General features: G+C 39.8%; 1 protein-coding gene and 1 pseudogene across 4 annotated transcripts in view; one reads left to right on the top strand and one right to left on the bottom strand.

Moving 5' to 3' along the window:
* Window positions 1–767: 767 nt before the first annotated feature.
* On the bottom strand, window positions 768–997 carry LOC142100056 (protein cornichon homolog 4 pseudogene; annotated as a pseudogene).
* Window positions 998–19,461: 18,464 nt separating this feature from the next.
* The window catches only part of SH3GLB1 (SH3 domain containing GRB2 like, endophilin B1), a 44,224-nt gene continuing 42,983 nt past the window's right edge, over window positions 19,462–20,702 (top strand). The window contains exon 1 of one of the 4 annotated variants that reach the window (XM_075182428.1): window positions 19,462–19,645. In XM_075182428.1, coding sequence (XP_075038529.1) covers window positions 19,583–19,645 — 63 coding nt within the window. In that variant the 5' untranslated portion in view covers window positions 19,462–19,582. The remainder of the gene's footprint in view (window positions 19,646–20,702) is intronic. The other 3 variants (XM_075182427.1, XM_075182429.1, XM_075182430.1) reach the window with 3 other exon arrangements.

The raw sequence follows: 20,702 nt of genomic DNA, 5'->3' as shown, positions 1-20,702 counted from the left end.
GATTGGCTGTATGTAAATTGAGTCAAATTCTCTATTTTATAAAATTGCAAAGAGATGAGGCGAATGCACCTGTCACATGCTTTGTTGGTATCTAGACTTAACAACATAGTATGTGAATTGGTCCTTTGAGAAGCTACCACTACTGCAACTATAGTTCTTATACCCTTCACCAAGTGGCGACCCCCCATGAAACCCAGGGCCGTAACTAGGGCTGTGCGACAGGGGCGACCGCCCAGGGCGCAACGCTGAAGGGGGGCGCAATTTAGGAATATTTTAGGTTAATTTGGTTAAAATTGAGGGGTAGGGGGGCAGCATTTGTCTTTCTCGCCCAGGGCACTAGAATTCTAAGTTACGGCTCTGAAAACCCATGTGATGCTTTGTGAGAAGATTCGGTACGGTAAACTGTTGTCTAGTTTGCCAGAATTTTTACCATAGTTTTTAGGTTTGAAACCAATAATGTTACGGCCCTTTAAGAGGACACTAAGAGAAGGTCCCTATCCGGCTTAGTAATTAGAGTATTACCAGCATCCTTGAATGAGGAGTATGTTAAATTATCCCTATATATATAGAAAGGAAGAGCTGTAGGAGAGGTTGGGGTACATTGTGCTGTAAAATGCTTTAATATTTTGCAGATAACCAAAATTGAATTTGAAAAGAAAAATACATTGCATATAGCGTTGTGGGATATATTCCGTTATTCCTTATTCTCTGTGGCTTTCCTCAAACTTGAGATCAGGCTTGGAAGATCTTACATCATTTTCCAGGTCTCAGTTGTTTATTAGGGACAAAATCATACTGTAAAATAAATGAAGAATTATAGTAGTTGGAATCCTAGTTTAATCATGGCCTCCTTCATATGAGACTTTAGATGCTCCCAGTTTTGAATCTCTGTAGGAGGAAAAAAAACAAAATTTCCACTTGGCAGCATGATAAATCAATATATGTCCCATGCTGCTACCAGTAGATTTAGAAGGGAGATTAATCAGTGTAATGACATCGACATCAACACAGACACCTTTGTGTGACCAATTATGAAGTAGATGGAGAGGAAGATGAGGGTGCAACAATCAATGAGTGAGAGATAAAGAACGTGGCCTACATCCCGCTGCCAGCATGGACAGTATCGTTCTCCAATACGCTGCTCCCTCACCGGCACACGTGACAGTCCCATCTGGACATTTTAATCCTAATATGGTGTTACTCATTTCTTCTATGGTGATAGTTTTTCCCAATATTTCTTTTTGATTTAATGTTAATTTTGGAGAGTTGGCTTCTCTTAAGATGCGAGAATGTAGTAAGTAGGTTTATCAGTATAAAGAGTTGAATAGTAGAGAGAATTTATACACAATGTCCTTTGAATTTGTATGCAGTGTTTGAGACACAGGATCTCTGATTGCAACAACGTGATGCTTTTTCCTGCCAGGTTTAGACATCATGAGCAATAACCTTCCCGACTTGTTTCCCCATCTATAATATTTATGTTTTTGTAAACTATAGCTTGTATTTTGCCTGAGACAAAGGGAAGTTTTCCAATATAGGTAGTAAGTATAACCTGGATCACCTAAAGGCTTTGACTCTCCATGGACAGGTCATCTCTTAAGCATGTCCTCTCCCCTTTTACCCATCTTCTCATCCATCAGCCATGATGAATGAGCTCATTGTTTTTATTTATATACATATATGTACCACACCTTGACAACAGTGATGTCACATGTATACTACTCATGTGCAACAAATAAGTCTTTGACATATGTGGATCTGTACTCCAGGGTCCTGTTCTGAAGTCAGAAGTACCTGTTTGAAGACGGTTACATTTACATAATATGGAACTTCATTGAACTGGACATGATGAGGACAAATAACAACCAAGGAGGCATTACCCCTTGCATTACCCCAGGGTTGAGAGTTTTCAGCCAATCCATGTTGGGGTAAATCTTGTCGGATTTGTGGCAGTTGCTCTAAAGACTACCACCGTGGAAATAGGCATATTTATAAAATGTGAATGCTACTGATTTAATGTGGGGCTATAGGTTTATTTTTTTATGTTAATGCTTTTAATTTACATTTGAGTTGATTGCAGGGAGGGTATCGCTGCTGATTAGCAGAAGAGAAGCCTAAAGTGTTCATTCATTGCTAGGCTTTCTATATTTCATGTACCTATCCTATTTCCAAGCATGGCATCAACATTACAGGACCCAGACAAGCAGCTACTGAGCTTAAGACATGAGTAGCAACAGGTAATGAAAGCTGCAAGAACAGATAGGAGAGACCAAAGTTGTCTCCCTATAGTCATGATTCTGATGTGTCATTCCCAATTTTGTTTGACTGTCCAGATAAGTCAAGATTTTAGGAGGTATGTCCTGCTTCAAACTGCACTGCTCGTGAAGGAGAATCTGTGTGCACGTAACAGTAATACACAGAGCACTGCTCATGTATTTGAAGGGGATGGGAACAGTTGGAGAGCAACCTTTCACTGTCTAGAATGCATGCTGATCATGTACACTCTGGCGACATAGCATGGAAACTCCAGAAATATTGAATTTGCATGTATATATAATTCCATGGAGCGCTAGGTACAAACACCCTAATTTCCAAATGTATTAAAAGGTGCTACATTGCGGTGGCTGAAAATACAATCCACAATCCAAAATGCTGATGCAGGTACACACTTTAAGCATTAAGAACATATTTATACATAATTAATCACAGATATAAGTTAAACTCTGCAGTAATATAAACAAACACCTTGATATTATCTTTTGAATAAACATAAGGCTCTTAGAGCACATTATGATCAAACTGTGGATGCCTATCTACCACATCAAAGTGACCTCATGCAGACGAGAACATACACTAACATTTTATAATTTTATTATATGGAACGTAACTCATTTAGTACCTCTAAACAACAAGTAATATTGGCAAGAACCAACATATGCTGCTTTCAATTAAAAACACCTACGGATATATGGGAGGGGTGTGTCAAAAAGAATGCAGTCACAATTTTCACAATATACAAAATTCCAAGGAGGTTAGTACGCATACCCTAATTTCCAAATAAATTAAAATGTCTACACTGCTGTGACTGAAAGTATAATACACATTTCAAAATGCAGATGCATACTTTATTTCTGTTCCTGACCAGTTGCATGTAGAAGAACTTATACTAAAAAACTTTTATTTATAAAGCATCAACATACTCAGAACTGCACAGTGAGGGGATCATTCGTTATACAAACGAATAGCATACAATGACATGAAACAGAAGGTAAAGATAACCTGGACAGCTGTCAATCACAGGATAATGAGTCATACTGGTTGTTCTCGCTCCCTTGTTTCTATTTAAAAGTTTGATTTATAAACATAATTTTTAAACTGACATACTTACCAGGTGATGAGAAACTCTTGGGGGTGGTGAGGTGTTTGGGGTCTCTGGGAAGCTACTCACGTAAAAAACCTTTTTGTCTTCTTGCTCTTGCCAATTTTTTTCTCTCCTTTCTCTTCTTCACTTTTCTTTTCATCCTTTTTAAATATTATTTATTTTTACTAGGCCTAAGATTTATTCATTTTCGCTCCTCATTTTGTTGATTGCATTTATACTCTTTATTGTGAAACTGTTTTTATCATACTTCATAGGAAACAGATCAGGAAAAAAATTACTAAAGGAACAGGTTGTAAGATTGTGAACAAACTATTATTTTGCTGTAGTTTGGTGACATCTACTGGTTGAGCATCATCATTAAACATGTGGAACAAGTAATGCTAATATGTCATCCATCTGTATAACTAAATTCACCTAATAAAGGAACAAAGCATCTTGTTCATTATTGCCACTGTAACAGCTAGTTAGTAAATTTCTAACATGGTACTACCAGTTGCAACATATTTGTACTAATTGTACCCTAAACATGCCTTCTATATCCCACACTGGATGAGTTTTCTGAAAATGTGTGGTTTACTAAGGTTAGGCACACACTAGAGAATTTTCCAACTGACGTGTTATCTACAACGGTTGTACCTTCGACTGAAGGTCAAATCGCTCGGGCGTTTCTTGCGTACACACTGGACACGTTTTAAACGATTGACGAAAGACCGACTGTCCAGGTAGCGACTTTTCGCAACCATATTGTCGTGTTAAGATTTTCATTTCGTACACACTGAAATGACATATGACGTCTCTGCAGTAACATTGCCAAGAAATTTAAATACTGGGCAGAACATCTCTGATAAGAACCTCCCAAAATCTCTTTTGCTACTCATTATGGCCAGAAGACTGCAAATACACACCCGAAGGGAAAGGAGAAAAAAAAATTGGTCTTGTTGGACCAAAGAGTGGTTCCAGATGAGAGACTCATTCTCTCATATGCACCTGCTGCAGGAGATACGGGACATCCCTGACGACTTCAGGAATTTCCTGCGGATGAGTGATCCCACATTCCAGGAACTGTTACAATTTGTAACCCCCCTCATACAGAAGGGGGACACCCATTTATGAAGACCCATATCTGCAGAGTAGAGACTGGTTGCTACCCTGAGATTTCTGGCCACAGGAAGGACACTGGCTGATTTCAAATACAGCACAGCAATTTCACCACAAGCTCTGGGTTTGATCATACCTGCGACCTGTGATGCTATAATTGAAGTTCTGCGTGAACAGTATTTGAAGTTTGGTAAAACAATAACCCTTTATTAAAATAGAAACTATACATTATATAAAAAATGTACAATACAATAAATAAAACCAAATAAGGGGTTCACAGCTGCTCATAATGCAACAGTTCGCTGTTATCCATTGGGGATGGAGTCCCAGTGTAGTGATGCACACTTGCTGGGAATTGGTGTTTAAGTCATATAGGGTTTTGGCATAATACATTGCCCTCCCATATTTGAATGTCAAGTTTGGGTAGGCCAAAATGTTTGTGATGGTGCCTGCCTGTGGTTGGATGGCGTTAAAATTCTGTCTGGCCACAAATCCTCTGCGATGGACCTACAAATGACATCACACATCAAATATTCCATTTGGATTTGTATAGGTCTACTTGCACTTTTTATTTTTCTTGCTAGCGTTGTTGCAAGCAGATCAAATTAGTCTTGGAGGTATATTTACTAAACTGTGGTTTTGAAAAAGTCAGATTCTCACTGTCATTTTGTAGAATGTACTAAATAAATGACAGCTAGCATCTGATTGGTTGCTATAGGCAACATCTCCACCTTTTCAAACCCACAGTTTAGTAAATATACCCCTTGGAGGTTTTTTTTGGCATCCACCATCTTTTCAGTTATCGCATCACTTTGCTCCAACCTTTTCTTTCTGTTCTTCTGCACACTGTGTTGCTGTGTTGTAAAAGGTCCACTGGGGGAGGGGTCGGGATGTCCGAGCGCCCAAAACGCCACAGGGGAAAAGGGCCCGTCTTCGTGTGCAGGGCATTTGTTTTGCTGTAAGGGGAAAGGGGGAAATACGAACATGTGTCTACAATGGCGACTCCCTCTATCCCTTCTACTCTAGAGGTCCTCACTCGCCGGGATCTTCCGTAAACCTTGTTTGACAGCCAACACCTGTAAAACAAGGGAGACAAAGCCACACAGAACACTCCCTTCCCCAACACCCCAGATACTCACTCAATCCCGAGGGACCGCTATGGAACGCACTGTACCCTTTGCCTCCGCGACTGAGATTTTCCTACTCACCCGCCATTGGTCATCCAGGTCCACTGGCACTCTGCGGCTACGCAGGCCTCCACCCGTGGCCCGAGGATTTTAGGTGCCCTTATGAACGGATGGAGGGGTTCTCTAAACCACTCCAGTACTTTACTACTTACCTACCAAGGGACCAAGTGCCCCCTACACTACTTCAGGACCTAGGGTCCTGCTAGACCTGGGCCGAACGCTCACTACCAACTATAAGGGCCTACTGCCCTGCTAACTATCAGGGACCTTCTTTCCCTCTAACCGCAAGGACCCAATGTCCAGCTACACTACAGGACAGCCACCCTGCTATGCTGGTGGAAGCCTATCTCTCCCCTCACCCAGAGGCCTGTGCCTCTCTACACTGAGGGGCCTGGCATCCTACTACACTCCAAGGGCATGGCGCCCTGCTACACTCAAGGGCCTGGCGCCCTGCTACACTCAAGGGACCGGCGCCCTGCTACACTCAAGGGACCGGCGCCCTGCTACACTCAAGGGCCTGGTGCCCTGCTACACTCTAGGGTCTTGTGCCCTACCAAGCTCTAGGGCCTTGTGCCCTCCTGGCTAACTCTGGGGCTCTGTGCCCCCCCCCCCGACTAACTCTGGGGCCTTGTGCCCCCCCCCCGACTAACTCTGGGGCCTTGTGCCCCTCCCCGACTAACTCTGGGGCCTTGTGCCCCCCACCTGACTAACTCTGACTAACTCTGGGGCCTTGTGCCCCCCACCTGACTAACTCTGGGGCCTTGTGCCCAATAAACGCCTACAGTGGCTGCCGCTATCTGCTGCACAGGACTAGTGCCTGGAAAATCCCCCAGGGCCTTATGCCCAACCTACCTGAGTATTTTATACTCGCCTGCTCCACGTAGGTAACTCTGCTTGCCGTACCGCCTTTAGTTCTTCCAGACCCTCCAGACACCGACGCCTCTTCTCCTGTTTGGCGCTCCCGCCGTCTTCTTGACGGGGGCTCCCTGCCGATGCTCGCCGCGCCGGCTTCTTCTCCAGCGTATTCGCGTGGCAGGGTAGGTCACAGCCCTTGCAAGGGCTCCTTGCCACTTCCGGCGCTGGAGGTCCCTCGGCGTCCTCTTCGTTCTCCACCGGATAACTGTCTCAATGGCGCCCTGACATCATTGGCCGTCACCGCAAGCCCTGATTACATAAATGCACACACCTGCACACATACACGCATATATATATATATATATATATATATATAACTTCTTCCTGTTTTGGTTTTGGTATTGCTCAAAACTCATGAAAGCTTTTTGTTGTGATTACAGTCTATCTAATGAATGATTGTTATTTTCTGTTGAATTTATGTATAACACTCTGAATATTTTATGTAACCTTCCAAAGGGTATTTTGTTAACTGACCTGAGTCTGACCTAGGCTAGTGTCAATTGTCTTTTGAAACTAGCCAGGCCAAGAGACAGATCTCTGAGTAGTTTGTGTATGCAGAGGAGTTAGGCTTAGCCAATCAGAAAGATCAGAGTTGAGAGATTCTCTGAGGTGCCCAAACATATATCTTAGTGATAATTTACTTTGGAGACAACTCATTTTGGCCATCCATCTAACGTAGGTGAAAAATAAAATTCCTAAGGTGCCGGGTGAAGAGCCCAACAAGAAATGTTTAAAAATCCCTTGTTTCAGACATCAGATTGTCCATTTCTTTGAGGAGGGTCTACCACGACTGAAATGTGCCATTCTTCTCAATGTGTACTCTTCACACGCCAATTCCTGAACTTGTGAGTAGGGATTCTGGTTTTATTTCCTATTTTATTTTCTGAAACTCATCTGTGCAAACCTATTGTGTGTTTGTTTATTACCTTTTTGTAAATAAGCCTTGGAAACATTTTTCAGAGTAAACCTATGTTATCAAGCGTACTCTCCGTGATTCTTTGTGAACTTACGAAGCCCAGGGAGTCTAATGCTACATGTGTATAAGTGGTTCTGGTGAACGTAAGGACACCATAATAAATCCTTTGTGGTGGCAGAAAAGGTGTATTCATTGCTAAGTGACTAAGGTGCCAGCTGTTCAGATTGCTGTATCTGGGACAGGCTGGGCGTTCGTGACACTTTTTGCTTTAGTTTTGGATCTAGATTTAATTAAAAATTTTGAAAATAGGCAAAATTACATATGAAAGATAATGACACAAGTGTGCATAAATTATCTACATGCGGTCACTAAATGCTGAAAATGATATTCCTGAGTTTTTATAAACAGACACTAGTAGTAAAAATAAGAGGTCATTAGACGGACAGTGGTATCAGTAGACATTTAGACAACTACATACATTAAGGTGGACTGCACCCACAATAAAAATGTTGAAAGACCACGCACACACTAAAATTTTAATGGTAGAGGGCATCCATAATTGACAGTTAAGCTACAAGACAGAAGAAGCTACATTAACAGCAGCATAATTACACATTTAGATTGATGAAGATGGGCTTTACCCATAATAAAAATCTTGAAAGATTACGCACACAATACATTTTTAATGGTAGAGGGCATCCATCATAGACACTGATGCTACAAGACCTGAAGAAGATTAAACTGACAGCAGCATCATTAGATGTTTAGACAAGCAAATAGACAAGGATGGACTTTATCCATAATAAAAAACCTGAAACCTGTGGGCGTCCATCATTGACAGTGAAGCTTCAAGACCTGAAGAAAAGGTCATTAAACTGACAGCAGCATCACTATATATTTAGATAGACAAAGGTGGGCTTTACCCATGATGAAAATTTTGAAAGACTACGCACATAATAAATTTTGAATGTTAGAGGGCATCCATCATTGACAGTGAAGCAACAAGACCTGAAGAAGTGGTCATTAAACTGACAGCAGAATCATTAGACATTTATATAAGTAGATAGACGAAGGTGGGCTGTACCCAGAATAAAAATGTTAAAAAAGGCTTCACAGACAATACATTTTGAAAGTTAGAGGGCATTCATCACTGACAGGGAAGCTACAGTAAAAAGTCCTTTATTTCTTTGGCAGAGTTACAAAACCTACATTAAGAGGAGAGAGAACTCAGTGGTATGAGGATCTTTTCAGATATGCAAATTACTGTAATAAGCATTCATTATGTGGGTGTAGACATTTGTGTTGCCAAATTAATTGTAGAAATGCATCCATTCATTTGGGTTAAAGAAATCCGAAATAAAAATTGTCAAATAATAGATCATGTCTCGAAAATGCAGATTGCACCAACTAATTTACAGGATTGGAAAAGATCCATTGAATAACCGTCACCGCTTTTTACTTGTATCTTGAAAAAAGGGAAGTTTTTTCTGCCACTACTATTTTTAGCAGAAGATGAAGCAGGAGACGTGTCATGTGCGACTTGAGCCAACAGTTTGCTCAGAAGGATCTGTTTGCATCTGTAAAAAATTTTGTATGTTGAAAAGAAAGACATTACATATGACTTTTTTTTTGCACACATATCCATCGTTAAGTAGTCAGCCAGTACAATAGCATTTTCTTTTGGACTGAATTGTTTTTGTTTAACCTCCTGGTGCAGCTGGGGAATTGCTGTTCAGGAGAAATGGAATAGAGATTAAATTTGTTAGCGTGGACACATGACATCAACTAACTGAGTAAAACCTGATGCATTGATCATGGAAATTAGATGCATATCCAATGCTAATATAGCTGTCATGTCTTTAGTGATCTGCAACAGGATGCTGACTGCCATACTTTGTTCCTCTTGCAAACGTTTGCTTCACAGACTATTGTGTAAAACTATGCTTACTCTTCCTGCTCTCCTTCCGTATAGATGTATCCCCCTCAGCAGCAGCAGCTGTAGCATGAAAGGATGTCTCTTAGGAATCAAGGTTGCATTAGAGGAGTCAGATGGAATTGAAAATTGGATTAATAATAAGGACATCCATGATGGCCTGGGAGTTAAGGAAGATGCATGACCAACTTAGGCACTCTTTTCTCAATTGACATGTAGTAGCAAGACCCTTACTAGCAAAAAGTGGACATAGTCTGAGCCTTGTCTTGACACTGCTGGTGGTGTATGGAATGTTAGCTATTTTCATCTTTTGTACAAATCACTACTTTCATCAGACAATGCTCTCTTAATCCTCTTCCTTATATCAAGAGCTGATGCTTTCTTTGAGATTGACAATCCGTGTTTGAATTTGGAGGACGCTTTCCTATGCTTTGCTCGCACATTACCTTTTTTTACTAGCAGAATTATAAAATGTAATACTACTGCCAGTACATGCATCTGATCATTAGAACGATCCATGGTTGACATTGACAAGATGAGCAATGCAACTTGAGTTTGGAGCTACTTGTAGCTGCCACCACAACAGGTGAACACCCAATGAGATAGGGGAATGAAAGAATTACCTGCTCCACAACTTTATAATTGAAATTTAGCCAATTGGTTCTTAAAAAACAAAATGTTATATGGTTTTTTTTGTGTGGTGGTGCTGCTGCTCACACTCCACCAACACCCTGGTTTTTGCCAGATTATTAAACAAGATGTCCCTGACTGCCCCTTAGAATAATTGTTTTTACTGGTAGAAAAACACCTGGAATTTTAAAAGAAAGGAATTAAGAAATATATGTGTTTTTTTCAGGATCTGCTGCTCAGAGTCATACAGCAATAGCACTATTTTTATCCACTAAATACAAGTTCAGATGTATATACTAGTACAGTATATATATAATAGTATACTGTAATATTATTAATAACAACCAGTAGCCACTTTTCAGTCTAAACTCTATGACACTCTATTGATCAGCAGCACACAATTATAGCAGATTGACCTCTACATACATAAACTGCAGTAAAATGACAGCTTGCTTGCTATCTAAATTGCCTATTTCACCCTGTCTAACTCTCTTTACACATAATTTTCGGAGGAGAGCATTGCAGCCATCTACCTCCTTACACTCTAGTTCAAAGTGGAAGATAAAAACTGGGACAGCTATAATTCAAAAGATATCATCCAAAACTTGCGATATCCAACATTTTCCCCGGAAATTAGGGTGTGCCTTGTTTTGAGATCCGAAATTGGTGAGCAAAACTGAGGCAGCTCGCAGACTACCTCTGAACCCCAAAACTCGGATCTGTCGGAATAAATATATATATATATATATATATATATATATATATATATATATATACATATACATACACACACACACACACACACACACACACACATACACACATATATACTCACACATAACCATTGCCAAAAATACTGACTCACTATTTTCAAATAACTCACAATTTTCCCTAAACATAAGGTACATTGAACGGCAGTAATTGGTCTCCACACTTCTTTCTCTACTGTGCAGAGCTTTTTGTTTGTGGCTCTGAATTTAATACTATATATTCTTTTAAATGAGAAAAACTAAAACAAATGACATTGAAAAAGTTATTGACACCCTAGACTTAATATTTGGTAGCACAGCTCAGCATTTTGTCAAAATAACTGCACTGCTTATAGCCATGGATGTGCTTCCTGCACCTCTCTACTAGCAGTTTTGATCACTCTTATTGTGCAAACTGCTCCAGTTTCCCCAGAATTGAAGGCTGCCGTATCCCATCTGTTGTCTTCCAATCTCTTCACCGGTGTTCTATGGGATTTAGAGTCTGACTTTGAATCAGTCCACCATCTTGTCTTGAACCATTCCAGGGTGCTTTATGGAGAGTGTTTTGAGACATTGATCAGCTGGAAAACATGTGTCCTTCGCCGGAAACCCATATTTTTGACACTAGGTTAAACATTGCTCTTCAAAATGGCCTGGTAATCTTCAGATTTCATCATGACCACATGTTCAAGAAACTCAGGGCCAAATGTAGCACAGCAACCCCAAACCATCACTGAACCTCCTCCATAAATTACTTTAGGGAATGTGTTCCTTTCATTTTGCTTTCTGTACCACAGAGCTCTAATTTGGTCTCATATATCCACAGGGCATTCTCCCAGTAGTAATTTGGCTTGTTAAGATATGTTTTGACAAATTCCTGTTAGACTTCCTTACATCATTCTCTCAGCAGTGGAGCCCACCTGGGCCTCCTGCTATATAAACCCATTTCATTGAGTTGGCAACGGATGGTACAAATGGAAACTGTTGTACCCAGTGTGTGAAGGTCAACTTCAATCTGTTTGGCAGATAATTGAGGTTCTTTTTCCACCATTTGGACAATCCTACGCTGCAATCTTCTATCAAGTTTTTGCCTTCCAGGGAGATTGGCTTTAAACTCCCTAACAACATCATGTACAGTGGAAAAGAGAACATCAAGGTCTCTGTAGATTGATTTGTATCCATGAGTTTATCCATGCTTGTCTACAATCATCTGGCTAAATACAATAACTCTCCAGATTTATTGACTTATTCCAATCTAACCTGACTTTAACATGTATTTGAAATATAATTTAATTGATATAAAGCCCAAACTGGTTCCTGGAGACTTATCTGGTAGCTTTAAATAATTAATTTAACGACAAACAACTCTAGGTTCCTGAAATCAAACTATAACTTTTTTTTTCCAGAAAGTAATATTTTCTTCTCAGTCTTAGCAGATTCTAGTCTTCAAAAACTGTACGTGGCCCTATTGAGGATCCACTCACACACTGTAAAAGACCCATTTAGTACTAACAGGCTGATAATCGCGAGTTTCCTTTTATTTACAGTCTCTTATCCGTTTTCAAATTGGGAAATGTAAATAAATATTATTATTGTATTCCCAGTGGATCCAGATTTCATATGATGTGTAGAAGTGTTCTGTCAATGGCTCTTCAAGGAACAAGCTTTCCAAACTTTACACATTGTTTATTATACTCCTACATATCTTCCTGTTACACATCTTAAATTAAATTCCTTTTGTTTTAGTGGTTGTGATTTAGTTCGAGATTTTATATACATATGGTGGTTGTGACCTAAAGTCAAACTGATTTGGAGGAAACTACAAGTGCTCTTAGGTTCTACACTATATGTTTTTTCATTTCCCAGGCCATACCCTTGACTAATTTAAACATGCCAGCTCTTCCCAAAAGTGTTTATTCTTGTGGGATGGTGACATTGATACATTGAACTCGTTCCTCACACATATCAGTCATTTGAAATTCACAGCCAAATCCCAGTGAAGAATCCCAGAACAACTTTTCCTATATAAGGGTTATCTTGAAAAACTAATTACATGTGCAATGAATAAAATAGAATGTGGTAAAAGGATAAATCTGCTAAAATATTCCATGAAAAATGAATAAAAGGATTACTTGGCCTTTATCACACAATATAATATAATTGCTGTGAGAATAGTATTAGATCTACAATCAATAAACATTGGGAGATTTAAAAAATGGATCCAGTTTTAACTAATATCCTTCCTCACAAACCGAGAATTCTTTTTAGAAAAAACAAGAATTTGAAAAACATTTTGGCCACTACTATGCTTACAGAAGCCACTACAAAAATAATTTTATTGATTGTGAAGGTTTTAACAAATGTAATCATTGTAATATTTGAATATATACTAGTACTAATAGAAAGGGTTTTATAATTTCAATAATAGCAGTAAACATGACTTTAAGAACCTCATGAACTATTTTACATCATCAGTTAACTACCTCTTGGAATTTTCCTGTGGATTGAAATATGTGGGCAAAACAAAGTGTCCCTTGAAGTTAATAATACAACAACATATTAGAAATATCAAAAGCAAGATGGAAAGTCACTTTGTGTCGAAATATTTTTTACATCAACATAATGCTGATCCAGCAATTGAACATGTTGAATTGGGTCCCAGAGGGGGTAATATCCCATTCAAATTGTCACACTGGGAGATGTTAAGGATATACCAGTGTAACACCCCTACCCATTATGGTCTTAATGAAGGTCATGAAATTGCACCTGTTTATGATATTTAAAATATAGATTTTAGCATTTCAGAACATGGTTTATTTATTATTTCGTAATCTAATGGGCTGAGTTGTTCTACTGGTTATATATCAGTCTTAAATTAGCCTTATTTTAACCTTTTCTACAAATTAACATTATACTGTCAGCACAATGCACTTTTACTAGGCTTTTATTTCTTATTGTACAATGGTACACACATATACATATTATATATATATATATATATATATATATATATATATATGTATAAAATGTGTCCGGCTTGACAAAAGAATAACTAAGCTGTAATATATATTATTGCCAACTTATCTGCGCTATTCTTCACCTTTTTCCTTTTACAGGCAGACACTGTTCTTGCAATGGAAATAAGAATATTTTATGTATTTGCTTAGAGGGGCGCCGAGAGGGGGGAGGTGGGTACTGATTACCAGGGCCTGGGTATCCTAGTGGGCCTAGGCCCACTGTCAGGGTTCACAAGGCAAGAAAGTATTTGAACAAAGTGGTTGAGTAGCAACACAGGAGCTGCCGGAAGCAGATCGTGAGAACCCCACGCAGACTGCCAACGTTTTTGTGTTTTTTTACTAATTTAATTTTTTTCTCCGCTGTTTTTTTTTTATTCTCGTGTTTCCTGGTAAGGGGGGGGGGGGAGGTATTGGGCAGCCTCTCACAGGGACTCTGACTGGGATCTAGCCACAGCCTTCTAGAGATGGATACAGGCAGTGCCTGCTTTTCACCTCCTAGGCATACCCCCAATGAGGCACAGCCACACCCCCAATGGTATGGCAACACCCCTTACGGCGGCACATAGGTTTCTCTTTTAGTCGACTATAGGGGGGCCCCATGAAGTTGTTGTTTCGGAGTCCAAAATTTCTCTTGGCAGCCCTGTTTACTTATGCTTTCCTCCTCCTTCAACTGGAGCTGCGGCGGCTGCAGGCACCACCACGACTCGCTGCCCCTGGTCTCTGGCATTCCGGACGTCGCTATGACAACCGGGACATCACTTCCAGTCTCCACGTCCCGGTTGCCTAGGCAACAACCGGACGTCTGTTGCTCCCTGCCACCATGCCCGGCCAGCTGTCACACAGCCGGGCACGCGCGAACAGGACTAGTTAGGTTCAGCCAAATCATGGCTGTTTAGTTTTGCAGCTGGGCACTCTGCTTTCTCTTTGGCAACTGAGCCAGTAATTTATTATGCAAAAACCTGGGAGCACTTGCAGGGCCTTGCTCTGATTGGCCCTTGGCGCTATTTAAGGCAGTGAGGACTGAGCCTCACTGCCGGTTATAGCGTTCTGTCTCAATACTGCTGCCAGCTCCTGTGCTTTATTGGTGTTGAAACCTTGGATTGCATTCTCTGTGTATGACCTCTGCCTGTTTCCTGGACTCTGAACCTTTACCTGTGACCCTGAACTTCTGCCTGTACCCAGATTCTGAAACATTGCCTGTGACCCTGACCTTCTGCCTGTACCTGGACTCTGAACCATTGCCTGTGGCCCTGACCCTGCTTGTGCCTGACGTCTCCACCGGTGCTCTGTCCAGTCCGTAGATCTCTGGCATGTCTCTACCCCGTGTATTACCTTCTGTACCTGTGCGCTGCCGTGTGAACATAAACTTGTACTACACTGAGTGTAAGTCCTGGGGGCATCCAAAGTACCTGTGAGCGTAACTAGTCTCTATGGGAAAGGCGGATGCTAAAGGTGAAGACCTCTTCTACTATAGTTCTACAAGTTTATGCCGCACTGGTTGCCATAACATATATAAGCTTCTTCATCAAAATGACTGTTTGTTACACTTTCTGCTTAGAGTCATTTTTGAAATATCAGGAAATCATCTATATATATATATGAACTGCTTGACTGGATAAAAGTATAAGCATGCACTAGTTTACTATATGTTTTTGTTAATATGTGACAATTCTCAATAAAGACTACATTTAAGTGTAAATTTCATATTAAACACATTGGGCCTTGTTTAGTAAGGCTGGGTACACACTAAGGGGCATATTCAATTGACGGCGGGATCGGCGAAAATCCCGCGCTCAAAAAATATTACCGTTATTACGGTAATCCTGCACGGGAAAACCGTTAATATGGTAATTTACTCACTGGATGAAATCCAGCGAGATATTACCGTAACAATGGTAATATTTTTTGAGCGCGGGATTTTCGGCGATCCCGCCGTCAATTGAATATGCCCCTAAAAGTCTTTCGCCCGATTAATGTGCCAATCCCATGATAAACGATCATTAGAGCCGATATTGCATTAGTGTGTATGATCCCATGGTCATATTTTATCATACTAAAGCACATTTTATCATATGATTTGATTTTATAACTGGACTAAAAATCTCTATAAACGATGGAACTATGTCGGGCAAATTCTGAAGTGTGTATGCTCCCATGACCAGCGGTGTAGGCAGATCTCTACAGAGTGTGCAGAGTCACTATCTTTTCAGCAGATGCATATGACAGATGAAGAGCATAGATCTGAAGACAAATCTTGTAAAATGTGTATAGTGTGTACACATGAATTCGCATGTTGATCGGTACTTTTAGTCGTTGGTAAAATCAGTAACAAAATCGCGTCGGGAGAAATTTTCTGTATGCAAGGAAAATATTGCTTGCTCTGTTATGTAGCACACAAATACTGGGAAGCTTTACACTGCAACTTAGAGCTGAATTAGGACTCCCCTCCCTCTAATTATGGCTGCACATTTTAAGATATATATATATATATGTATATAAATATATATATATATATATATATATATATATATATATATATATATATTATATCATTTTTTATATTTTTGTTTATTCAGCTAACATATAGCACCATTATAATTGGGAAGTTAACAGAAAGGAGCATTGACATCAACTATTTATGAACAGCAGCATGGAGCCTTTTATAGCCACTGGAGTTCTTAGTGGAAATGGCCAATTTCTCCATATCTACTAAGCAAAACTGTTAAAACGTAATTCCTTTAATTCAGTATTAAATTTACATTTTGGGTGGCACTATCCATTAATTATAATTATGTTGTATATGATCATGTTTTTGACATTTTAGTTATCTAAAATTTAAATGTTTAGTGTTTAGGATGTTTTTAGGTATACATTTATTTAAATGCTTTGTCCCCGCTTTTTTCTTTGCTATACTACTATTGTTTAGTACCTGTGTTTAGTAGTTTGCACAGGGTTTTTACTTCAATTACTTGTGCTGACAGCTAGTTAACTTACTAGTTTGATATCACAGAACATTTTTCATAGTCAATTAATATTTATTTCTATGACTATTTCATGCCTTCCCATAAGATTTATTTATTTATAAAGTGTTTTCCCAGGTAGAAATACATTGAGTCACTTCTTGTTTTCAAGTATGTACAGGATGAATTATATACAGTTGTGACCTAATATAGAGAAAATGCATTAAGTATTATAATTACTAATATTTTTATAAAGCAGAAAGACAGACGTTTTGAAAGAATGAAGACAAATGGTAGATTTAAGTAACTCAGGTAGTTTGTTCCAGAAATGGGAGCCTGGTAGAAGAAAGAGCAGCCAGATTCCTTAATACATTTATGAATCATTAGCACGCTTCTGGAGGTAGGTCTTATTATGAAGCGAACCTGAATACGGGTACAGATACGCTTTTTACAACCATACTAGTTGTACGAGCCTAGGTACTGTTGAGAATGCACTTTGATGATAATGCTGACGATCATCCATTACTAGTTAACCACGTCTGATTGGTTGACTGTGAATTTAACTCTGAAGCTGCTGGGTGCTTGCTTCATTGCTTGTATATTAAATTAATTTTGTGTGCAGATTTTTTTCACATTTTTTTTGCTACTTGCACGAGAAAGAAGGTTATATCTGCTGAATTATATGAAGCCTAATAGTGAATGCATGTTTCGCAATGAAAACAAATGTTTACAAAGTTTTATTGTGCTTACTACCTGATTGTGCATGTGGGTATATATATACCTGCCATAAACTTGGTCCATATGCAACAGATGAAGAGCTGAACACATCTTCAGATGCATGCAACTCAGCCTGTGAGCTAAAATATACTATTTCAGTGTGCGCATTTTTGGCCCGTAAATTACATCCAAGTTGTGTTCACCTGTGTCTACAACTTTATTAATATTCTCTGCTGCCCACCAGTTCCTGTTTAATAAGGTTCTTGTGTATATTACATGTTTTTGAGACTCTTGATTATGGTGTTTGCTGTACACACATTTCTATTCAGACATAGATGAGATATTTATTGGGAACATCATAGCAGTATAATAATACTATCATGCATCTCACCGGTTTAGTTCCATTCTGATCCTTTTATACATGGGTTTCCCGTGGTTACTCCAATCTGTTGTACAGCCTGGCATTCCTCTATCCTCGGACGCCATCTTGCCAAGTATTCTGCACATGCACAACCCCGGGAAACTTTAAAACCTCTACTTCACTGTGATAGGACAATCACCAGCCATTTCCCTTTATAAGGATCCTCCTTCTTGCTATGGGTGTCAGATCATCAGGTCTCCCTACCTGATAGGAAGCGTCTCCTCTGACTCCCGTAGGTGCTCATACTTACTGTCATTGCCGTTCATTCATCGGCTGCAGCCTCACTCGTCATCGGTCCTGCTCCAGAAGTTATAACACCTCTATGGACCTCAGTGCTTCATCGCTTCACAGCATTACCTATTCAGTTTATTCCACAGTCAAGACCTGTGGCCTCACTGCAGAGTATCGCTAATCATCGAATTCAAGAAGCCTCGGCCTCCAAAACTGCCAGCATTACTAGTACAGGACTACATACGATCATCATAAACTGGATCTAATAACTAATATGCCAGCTTCTAACTAGACACAATTTATGTGTAACCCTGTCACTGTGTGTAGTGTTGAAGTGCACCTCCTTCTCAGCCCTGGCTATCTCCTGGCATGGATGTAGATTACCAGTAGTCCCCGCACATGCAAGTTATTTTGTTACAAAGTCTCTTTGAAGATGTTGGGACATAGGTCATGTACCTTTGTGGTGCAGTGCAATCAGATGTTTCAATAACTTTATTTACATGCCTTCTTCATTCTAGCACATTCCTAAATGGTTGCAGTGATAAAATAAAAATGTACAGTTCCTATATACGTCTCCTCTTGCACAGTTAACGGCTATATGCACAGAATATTTGTGTCTAATATTAATATCTCTCACCCTTCCTCTGTGGGGGTATTATATCTCACCCCTCCTCTGGAGGGGAAATATCTCTCACCCCTCCTCTGGGGTAACATAACCTGTTGTCGACATCACAATATACTTGAATTAGTGCAAAGATATATTCCTGGTAAAATAGTTAATAAAGCAAGTATACATATGGTCTGTCTAATGCGATACAACTACACTTACTCCCTGGGGTGCCTCAGTGATCTCACAGGGGTGCCTCGGCCAGGGCCAGTGGAAAGCAAGGCAGGAGACTACTTGGTAATTATTTTGGCTTGGGGGAGCTTTGAAAAAATTATGGAAACCCTTGAACTGAAAAAGTTTGGGATCCACTGCTCTAGGGAGTATACTAGGGAGTATATACTACCACAACATTGCTTTACGTGAATAACATCAATATAACTACCAGCACACCACCTACCATTAACACTATTGAGTAGCATGGTACTGTCACTATAAAACAAACTCCGTTTGAGGAGTCATGTTGTAAGCAACAATATCAGCCTCAACGAGGGTTAGTCTCAGCAAAAATGGCTTCCACGATGGTAGTTCGGAGACACACAACTTACAGACACTATTTTGAGTACGTATGACTAGGAGGCTCAACCTCTGTTAACAAGAACATCATGTCATCTCTATGGTGACGTGCAGACTTTCCCATTTCCGGTCACAGGTTCTGCGTGAGAAGTTGTAGCCTCCCCAGTGTGTGACAGCCCAGAACTCCGGGCGGAGTTTCTCCCTCACTGAGGTCCGCCACCATCATCCTCCTGTGCCACCACGAACATGGATTTCAACGTGAAGAAATTCGCGGCGGATGCCGGCACCTTCCTGAGCCGTGCAGTGCAGGTACGGGCGGGCGCAGACACAGTGCAGCTCGGGATTGCTAGTGCGTGGCCTGCAAAGCAAATAGGACCCGTATGGCCTTTTACTTACTGAAGAACGAATGTTTTTATTGGGATTCGTCAGTTTCGTTATTGAATTGAAACCTGGGCGGGTGGAGATTAATTCCAACACGACCAAACTAATAGAGACAGTTCGTATGTCTAGCATGCCCTGTCATTCTGATTATTGTGGGTTTTGTAGTCCCATAACAGTTGGAAAGCCATAGTAGACTCACTAAGCTGGATACTACAGTTTGCAATTTTCACTTAGGTTCTGTTGCATGTACAATTTATAATAATATTCTGAAATCTATGTTCCCTCAAATACTTAAATCTTTTTTTTTTAACATTAATTATCCCATGTATGTCTGTGATTAAATTGAATTGTGATTGAGAGTTTAATTCTTATTGTTCACGAGCACAATGTATTTGTTTTTGACTATAGGCATGTAGAGAATTGAATAGGGTGGATCCCTGTGCTCCCCTTCATTCCCTGCCCATCATCAACGATGGATCATTTGATATCTGCATCAGATGATAATGTAGAAGCAGGGTTGACATTAATAGCCCCACCCAAATTCAGAGTCTGTAAAAGTTTGTCATATGTTTGTATGGTGTTCTAGCTTTTTATTCTTTCTACATGGTGACATTGTTGTGGAGTCTTAGCCAAGCCTAGGATTACACACATTCATATGTGATAACATTAATGAAATCATGCTGTAAATACTCATTCACACTGTGTGAGATATGTATATTTATTATTTTTGTGAGTGTGACATCACGACAAGATGAACTAAATTAAATTGAAATTTCTGATATAAATACTGCAAAGAGTAAGGGACAGGTTATTTATTTGTCGTGTTTAAAAGATGCTACTGGCATTAACCGTCCTAGTTTAATTGCTTATTAGAGCTCCTCACAGTGACAAAAGAAAGGTGTGCTTGGTGATCATGTCTGTATGTGTAACATCAACTGCAAAACAAACAAGTAAAAAACATTCTGAAATATTGGTCTCCAGATAA

Source organism: Mixophyes fleayi, chromosome 8, assembly GCF_038048845.1.
Source record: "Mixophyes fleayi isolate aMixFle1 chromosome 8, aMixFle1.hap1, whole genome shotgun sequence".
In the NCBI taxonomy this organism is placed as follows: Eukaryota; Metazoa; Chordata; class Amphibia; order Anura; family Limnodynastidae; genus Mixophyes; species Mixophyes fleayi.
Note: the sequence above shows the minus strand (reverse complement) of the source record. Positions and strands in the feature narration are given on the sequence as shown.